Below are 9046 nucleotides of genomic sequence, written 5' to 3'. Positions count from 1 at the left end.
ATCCGCCCGCCTCGGCCTCCCAAAGTGCTGGGATTACAGGCGTGAGCTACCACACCCAGCCTAATGTTTTTTATTTGTAGAGACAAGGTCTCCCTATGTTGTCCAGGTTGATCTCCAACTCCTAGGCTCAAGCGATCCTCCAACCTCGGCCTCCCAAAGTGCTGAGATTACAAGCATACACGGTGCCTGGCCAGTGGTAGTTGACTGGTTAATCAATGTGAGTTCAAGGTCCTGTGCTAAAAACTTTATATATATTATCTTTCTTTGGGATCCCTGTTTTACAGGAGGAAATCAAGAATCAGAAGAGGTGGAGAATTTGCCCAAGGTCATACTCAAGACTGAAATATTTTGAAGGGCAATGCCCAGAACATAGCAGGCATTGCTCATTGCTATGAAGAGCTTATTCACACAGAGCCACTTGTGAACTCTTTCCTTTGGAAATGGTGACAGGCCGCCCCTCTGTATCCAGAGCTAATGCTATATGCCAAAGCTGAGATGTACTTTCCTTTCAGACAAAAAGGTACATTTCACACTGAGGACAGCTCAGCTTGGTAACCTGTGGCCAAGGAGCACCTGGGAGAGGGAACAGCTCAGGCTTTGAAAGCCTCCTGCCTGTGCTGTGCATGGGATCAGCTGACGGAGCTGGGGTAATTCAGATGTGGAGCTTACTCAGCAGCCTAGTGGCCTTTCTGGCCACAGAGCACCAACCACCACCCCTCCCCCAGCCCTGGTTCCCAAAAGCTTCCAGCTTAGAGAAAACGGAGCACAAGTGCAGGGAGATGGTTTGGTTCAAACTCCAATCAGGAGGGAAGCTGATCACACACATATTCAAACTCCAATTAGGAGAGAAGCTGATCTCACACTCATATACACTCAATTAAGTCTGGCAGTTGCCAAAGGTTAATAATGGAACTTACTGTAGAATTAAGACAAAATGGCTTTGCTTTCGAATTCCAAAATCTCTTTAACCAGGGTTCTCTCTGATTAATAACTGTAAGCTCATTTACAACACTGGCACACAATGTAGGCTAAGGTATAAATCTGGAAGGTCAGCACTGCTTGCTAGCCTGCATGACTTTGGGCAAGGTTCTTAGCCTGTTCCCATTTCCTCCTGTAAAATGGGACTAAGATGGTGCCTTCCTTACAGTGTTGATAAAGTTTATTCCTCCATGAAAGATACTTATTATAGGCCTAGCATCTTGTAAGTACCTAAAAAGGACATCATGTAAATAATGACTAACTATTCACTTAATCCTGTTCCCATTCCATCAGTTAATCCAAGGTTGAGAAGTCAGCCTGAAGTCATCCAACAGGTAAGACCTAGAAGTCTTCTGTGGCCCTGCCATTCCGAGGTTTCTGGATGCTCTGCCCTTCAAAGGCTAAGTGATGCCATCACAGGAACTCTGTGAACTCTACTATGTCATTAGTTCAACAAATATTTGTCAAAAGTCTACTATGTCAGGCGCTCTCTCAGCTGAGCATACTAAAAGACAGCCAACGTCACTACATTAGGTAACTTATGTTACAGTGGGAGAAACTGGCAACAAATAACGAAATTAAAATATATTTTTAGGTAGTGCTGGGAAGGGAATGGATGGCATATCCTAAGTATGTGCAATATGGACCTTTGTTTTTTATCACTGAGAGGCTCACAGCATCTGTCCAGGGCAAATGTGTAAAGCCTTGATTTGACAGACCTGGCTCTGAATTCTGGCTCTAAGTGACCTTGGTCTGATGAGTCAATCTTTCTGCCCTTCCTTCCTCATCAGTAAAACAGGAATACTAAGGTTGTTGTACAAATTAAAACATAAAACCTCAGTGTTTACCATTTTTCACTTTAGGTGGGCCAAGCTGGGACCTTGGAGGCCAGGTGGAACTGCAGGCTTGCACTGTATGTTTCTGAATGTTTGTTTTGGGACCAGGTATACGGTAATGGGGTTTCTTGTGGGAGCAGTTGCTCCTTCTCTGCCATTTGATAAACTAATTGCATTCTTTTCTCAAATCTCACCTTTAGTGGAGAAATGTTCTCAGTGAATCATTGCTGTTCAGGACTTAATGCAGTCTGGTAAGAATTAAAAGTTACTCTCTATAACTCAGTAACCTCCAAATTGGATTTAGAAATACTAGAACTTCTATTTATCCTATAATTGCTTTTTACTTTCTATTTTTGTGTCTTATGATTACACAGTATGTGGTTATAGTAGTCCAAGTATATAATTTATAAACACATGGGATATGCATGATCAAAAGTTTACTAACAGGTGTACAATCAGAAAAGGGGAAAGGCCACATGGAGTCTACAGCCCTCATTCTGCTTAACTAAGAAAGGGTTATTTCCATGAACTAGCCTGCAGGCACCACTATGCTAATAAGCAGCAGGGTTAAGGAAAGGGCCCAGTCTCCTAAATCTCAAATTAGTGTTTTCTTTCCACATTTCTTGGGGGGGGGGGGGGGGGGGGGAAGGCAATGCAAGTAGAAATGAAAAACGTGATGAAAACTAAGTGAAAGGCCAACTTTTGGATGATCCATTAGATGACACATCATTAGCTTGAGAAACAGGCACAAAACAGAGGACAATCTCTGCTCCTGCTTCAAACTCTCCAAACACAAAACCTCCTCCATGCATACTTTTTCCTTACCTCATTTGTAGGACGCTGTTTCATCTATATCACATTACACTATGTAGAGTCCATTTCAAGATGTGTGTCCCTCCTTCCCCCCCCCCACACACACACTCAAACACCTCTCACCACACATTCTGACTTCTTTCAAACCATTTCACCTCCATGGAGGTGACACCATTTGGGACCAAAAAAAAAAAAAAAAAGCAGCAAGATGTTGAAAATAAAAATAAAGCGGACTTTATTTAGAAGATAAAGGTGGTGGTTATCGGTTTTGGTTAATCTAGTTGGGCTCAAGTGTTTTACAGGTCTTAAATGCCATCACAGACTGGCATGCCAAGGGCATTCTGAATGCCAATTACAGATTGAAGTTGTTTCAAAAACAAAGATGCTATCAAAAGCTGATGGAGTTTGGATTTTTCTTAAAGTCGGACTAACACACTTCTTAAATAGTAAGAGTAAATAGATTGCTTGGTTCTGAAAGTTAAAACACTATGCTGAGCAATTCCCTTTTCTCCACAAGTCCCTAAGGCAATATTACAGTTGCCTCTGACAGCAAGAAGTCCAACGTTTCAACAGAGGGCTGAGAAGAACTGGGAAAAATGAAAAGCAAAATTAATAAATGTAATTGATATAGGCAGCTGCCACTTGTGGTAAACCAAAGCCTAGTCTGATGCCCATTTTCTTCACATTTGCACTGACATCTTCCCAAGCAGATGGTAACTACATTCTTGAAGGAATGTGCCAAGACTAGGGTGGGGAAGGCCCAGACAGTGAGTGGACAGAATGCATTTTGCATCAGTTGCCTTAGGTGGTATAACTGATTTAAGGACAAATACCCAGACTATGGAAAATCCACTAGCAAAAGATTAACTATAAAAGAGGATTAAATGCATAACCAGTGCAGAGTAACTGCAAGGCACCAAGACCACGTCCAACCAGCCCATTTTCCTCCTCTCCACCACTGAATGGATCTGGGAGAAAGCATTAGTAACAGCACTCATCAACTGCTTCCCTGGAACAAAACATGACAAAACACACGGAAGGTTTTTTCATTATGGTTCTCGGTGTACTTTATTCTCCTGCTGTCTAGCTAAGCAGCCCACACAGGACAGAAATGGGTAGCACTGAGGAATGATCAGATTTTTTTTCTATCCCCAATATTTCTGCCCCCTCCCTAAGCCCTGACCCAAGCCTATCTAATAATCAGGAATGGTTAGTACATCATTCTGTTTCTCAAAGAACAACTGAAATGGAAACAAGGCATTAGAGGACCAGGCCTCTTCTTAATAGGGCTTAGGAGCTGGTATGAGCTCTTTATTCACAATGGAGCGTCTCTCCTTCAAATACCTGGATTTTTTTTTTTTTTTTTGTACACTGGTTCATAGATCGGCACTTGACTTTGAACCTGGCACCAAAAGGCACAATATCTGATACCCTGTACAAGAGCTATTAGAGATGCTGCCATATGGATGGGCAAAACTGAGCCAATCCCACTTATGAATGGAAGGCTTGGACATGAAAGGGAGGATATGAGGAGTTGGAGAAAAACACAAGACCATACTTTTTGCTAGAGTGGAAATGAAAGTGGGAATGAGGGTCTTGTTTTTAGTCCTCTAAGGACTAGGAAGCAATTTTAAAACTTCCTTGGTTTTTCTAAAAGCAGCATATTCAAAATGCCAGCAAAAACTCCTAACAACTGCAAAACCAAAAGAGGATCAAAGCTCACCATCATCCCTTCTTATTGCTGAAAGACTCTAAAATTCAGGATGCCCTGTTCCCTTGTAAAAGGGAAAATAATTAAGTCTGATTTATGGTAATCATACATCACACTTCTAAAAAAATATTAAAGTGTGTGACCAGGGGACGTTTGACACCATTTTATTAACCTTCAACTTCAGTGGAAAAATATAACCTTTTTCAAGTGCCATTTTCATCACAAGAGTTCTAGTTAGTGTGTTTGTGTATTCACATACACACTTTTTTTTTGTTTTGTTGGTTTTGAAGTGCAGCAAGAGACCAATACCGCATTGTAGTCAATCAAATAAAAGAACAGAAGGCCAAGCAGTTTCCAAATGGTTATTTTATCAGATTGTTTGAACATTTAATTTATCCTGTTTGCAATCCAAAATAGTTACCTGAAGTTTGCTGTTCTGTGTGTACGTGTGTGTTTACTTTTATTGTATATTTATTTTTCTAAACTCTTTGGCACAATTTTCTGGGGGCGTTCAGACTGCCACAATACAAGTCAGGAGAGGGCGTTTTCTTTGTGCTGCCAATTCTGATCATTTAAATTTTGGTTTGTTTGGGTTGTGACTTTTTTTGTTTTTGAAATCTGCGTTATTTGTAACAATTGTACTTATATTTTTCTATATCCTCTAACGCCAGAGTTTTCTTTTTCTCCCCCCTCCCCCCCACTTCTACATTCACAGTTGAACCATATTATTAGGAAAGGCGCCTTGATGAAAAGATCAGGATAGGAGCTCTGACCATTCGTCAGTGTTTTCCCTAGAATAAAAAAAAAAAAAAAACAAAAAAACGAAAAAACAAAACAAAACCTAAAGAGCGTCTTTCCTGTTTTTTTTTGTGTTTTTGTTTTTTTTTTTTTTTACATCTCTTGTGCTGCATCAGTAGACAGAACTTCGGTTAGTTTTATGAAATGCAACATCTAACCCCTTGTTTTCTGGGAAAAAGAAACTGCAATGACTTGAAGTTGAGAATGTGGATACCGCCTCACTCACACACACTCATTCTCAGACTGTAAAAAATCCCTCACCCTCCTTCTAGCCGGCAAGCATAGAGTACCATGTGGCAAAGGTACAGCGAAGGTGGGCTTGAGACCCAGACTCCATCTTTCTCCTCAGTAGCAAAGGCCAGGCTGCCTTTTACAACAAAGCACCACAGCTGAACCCAGTCCCTCCTCCTCCCCCAAACCAGGCATTCCACTCGGCACTGGCCAAAAGACAGAAAAGCTACTACTTCTAGCCTCTCCTGGGAAGAGACAGCTTTCTTTCTTTCTTTTTTAATAAGTAACTCCATTGTTTTTCTTTTCCAAGATGGCCGATGTTATGGTTTTCTACGAAGTCAGTGCTTACTTAGCTCACTAACAGCGCTGCTGTTGGCGGCTGCGGCTGCTGCTGTGGCAGGATTTTCAATGTGGTGTGTTTTCAAGCCTCACTCACTCATCCTCTCATTCCCAAACATTCAGCATCCGTGCACACTCCTCACTTCCAGGTTTTTCAAAAGATTGGAGATTTCCAGTGGGGGTCCTCAGGTTATCATCCCAATGGTAACAGATCTGAAAACAGATGGAAAAAAAGGTCAATCTTTGAGATCACATATACCCAACAGAGCCAATAATGCTGACTCCTACAATTACATGCTCCTCGGCCTGAATGGAATTTGTCAACTTTTCAAGGAATGACACTCTTCTTGTCTTATGTGCCATCCACCTGCTCTTATTAACACTTACATCAGAGGATTGGAGGGAAACTCAAAGAGCCAATTTTACTGAGATCTGTGGGGTAAGATAACTAAGAGGGAAAGAAATTAAAACTATATTTCAGTCTGGGTGCAGTGGCTCAAGCCTATAATCTCAGCACTTTGGGAGGCCAAGGAGGGAGAACTGCTTGAGGCCAGGAGTTCAAAACCAGGCTGGGCAACTGGAGACCTTGTCAGTCATGGAGGCTCTTGCCTGCAGTCCCAACCACTTGGGAGGCTGAGACAGGAGGACCACTTAAGCCCAGGAGCTGGCAGCTTCTATGAGGTATGATTGTACCACTGCACTCCAGCCTGGGTGACAGAGGAGACTCTGTCTCCAAACAAAATTGCATTTCAAAGTAGGAGCCAAGGCCTGGCGTGGTGGTGCACACCTGGGAGGCCGAGAAAGGTGGATCACCTGAGATCAGGACCAGCCTGGCCAACATGGTGAAAACCTGTCTCTACTAAAAATACAAAAAAAGCCTATAACTCCAGCAATTTGGGAGGCTGAGGGGGTGGATCAACTCAAGTCAGGAGTTCAAGACCAGCCTGGCCAACGTGATGAAACCCCATATTTACTAAAAATACAAAAACTGGGCCAGGCTTGGTGGCTCACGCCTGTAATCCCAACACTTTGGGAGGCCAAGGAAGGTGGATCATGAGGTCAGGAGGTCAAGACCAGCCTGGCCAAGATGGTGAAATCCCATTTCTACTAAAAATACAAAAAACTTAGCCGGGCGTGGTGGTGGTGGGGCACCTGTAATCCCAGCTACTCAGGAGACTGAGGCAGAGAACTGCTTGAACCCAGGAGGCAGAGATTGCAGTAAGCTGAGATCGCGCCACTGTACTCCAGCCTGGGCAACAGAGCGAGACTCTGTCTCAGAAAAAAAAAAAAAAAATTAGCTGGGTATGGTGGCTTGCACTTATAGTCCCAGCTACTTGGGAGACTGAGGGAAAAGAATCACTTGAACCCAGGAGGGCAGAGGTTGTAGTGAGCTGAGATCACGCCCCTGCACTCCAGCCTGGGCGATAGAGTGAGACTGTCTCAAAAAAAAAAAAAAAGAAAAAGAAAAAGAAAAAAGAAAATTAGTCAGGTGTGGTGGCATGTGACTGTAATCCCAGCTATTTAGGAGGCTGAGACAGGAGAATTGCTCAAACCCAGGAGGCAGTGGATACAGTGAACCAAGACTGTGCCATTGCACTCCAGCCTGGACGACAGTGAGACTCTGTCTCAAAAAGAAAAAACACACACACACACAAAGTAGGAGCCAGACAACTTTGACTTTGGAAATCTTCTCTAGAGCTAGAAAACGTCTAAAAGCACTGCTGTAAAGAAAGAATTAGAATGGAAAGGAATAGAAAACAGAAGAGAATTAGGGAGAAATGACATTACTGATGATATTATTAGGACCCAAAATACTCTGGGAATTTCAGTGAATTCCAGTTATAAAAGTTCTGCTCTCCATCACTATGAGTAGTCAAACATTTGGCTCAAGGAAAAACTGAGGTTGCCTGACTCAGAAGCACCTACATGGGAAACAGTACAAACAAAAAAATGCTAGAAGGCAGTGCTTGCCAGAAGGGCCTAAAGAAAATATACCTCCCTCCTCCAGGAAGTAGAAGAGGACAGTGGAGGCAAGATCTTACCAAGCTTGGTTCTTCAGTTTCCTCAGTTCTTTTGTTGCCCATGTAGCAAGGGTTTTTGCTTTGTTAGTCTTCGATCTCCGCCCTTCAGTTAACAATTCATGGATCATTGGCCTAGCTTCTACTAATTTCAGTACATCCTTCCCAAATGCTGTACATAAGTCCCTGTGCAAAACAAACACAGCTGAGAATGAGCTCCTGGCCCCATACCAATATCATGTTTTGAGCCTTCCAAACCAGTGCTATGGGTTTCTTAGCATAATTCAAAGATAAATAAAACCCTCAGTAGAGTTCACTAAACAGAGGCAATTTGTTGACCAACATCAGAGTTTATTGGGGTGTAATACAGAGACCTTGAGGGTCTGGAATAAACTATCATGTGAACACTCAAAACAGGACATGAAGGGTTCTACAAAGAAATCTCTATGCCAAAGAAGTGAATTGTTGCCATCTGCGATACTCTCAAAACTCCTTACTCCATGTTTCTCATTTTCCATGAGAAGTTCTTAGAAGCAGGGTATAACTTACCCTATTAGTCCAGCAGCACAAGCTACTACTCCATCTGTATGATCCTCATCTCCAGCAATGTGGTCAATGAAAGACAGAATAAATTCTACTCTGGGTTGTACCAGCATCACATCCGCTATAAAAGAGAGAGAAGGTATTGGTCAGGCGCGGTGGCTCACACCTGTAATCCCAGCACTCTGGGAGGCCGAGGCGCGTGGATCATGAGGTCAGGAGATCGAGACTATCCTGGCTAACACGGTGAAACCCTGTCTCTACTAAAAATACAAAAAAATTAGCTGGGCGTGGTGGCGGGTGCCTGTAGTCCCAGCTACTCGGGAGGCTGCAGCAGGAGAATGGCGTGAACCCAGGAGGCGAAGCTTGTAGTGAGCCAAGATTGCGCCACTGCATTCCAGCCTGGGCGATAGAGGAAGACTCCATCTCAAAAAAAGAAAAAAAAAAAGAGAAGGTCTGATGCACCTGTCCCTCATATGGCAGGACTACATCCTTTTTCAAAATTTCCAACTATTATACCCCTATCATACAAGGTCCAAGCTGGATAACTAAATGCATATAGTTATATCAAATTATTCTTCCTTTGACTAATGTGTCATTCCTCAAGTCGACAGAAGAGACAAATATTCCTCTTCCTATAGGCAAATATAGAAGAAACAAATGTAACTTTTTCCTGAGCTAATGATACCAAAGGGGCGAAGTAAAAAAATTTCCCCAATCAGCAACAAGAACAAGTGACAGGAATTCTGACTCCCCAATCCTCCAATTTAGCTTGTGAGGAT

General features: G+C 42.7%; 1 protein-coding gene across 1 annotated transcript in view; it reads right to left on the bottom strand.

Moving 5' to 3' along the window:
• Positions 1 to 2838: 2838 nt before the first annotated feature.
• KPNB1 (karyopherin (importin) beta 1) overlaps positions 2839 to 9046 on the bottom strand; it is a 39144-nt gene continuing 32936 nt past the window's right edge. The window contains exons 17-19 of the mRNA XM_011960009.1: positions 8274 to 8388; positions 7749 to 7910; positions 2839 to 5919 (exon numbers count right to left, since the gene is read on the bottom strand). Coding sequence (XP_011815399.1) covers position 5919; positions 7749 to 7910; positions 8274 to 8388 — 278 coding nt within the window. The 3' untranslated portion in view covers positions 2839 to 5918. The remainder of the gene's footprint in view (positions 5920 to 7748; positions 7911 to 8273; positions 8389 to 9046) is intronic.

Source organism: Colobus angolensis, unplaced genomic scaffold, assembly GCF_000951035.1.
Source record: "Colobus angolensis palliatus isolate OR3802 unplaced genomic scaffold, Cang.pa_1.0 Scaffold50, whole genome shotgun sequence".
NCBI classification, from domain to species: domain Eukaryota; kingdom Metazoa; phylum Chordata; class Mammalia; order Primates; family Cercopithecidae; genus Colobus; species Colobus angolensis.
The sequence above is the reverse complement of the archived record's forward strand: the minus strand, read 5'-3'. Positions and strand labels throughout refer to the sequence as shown.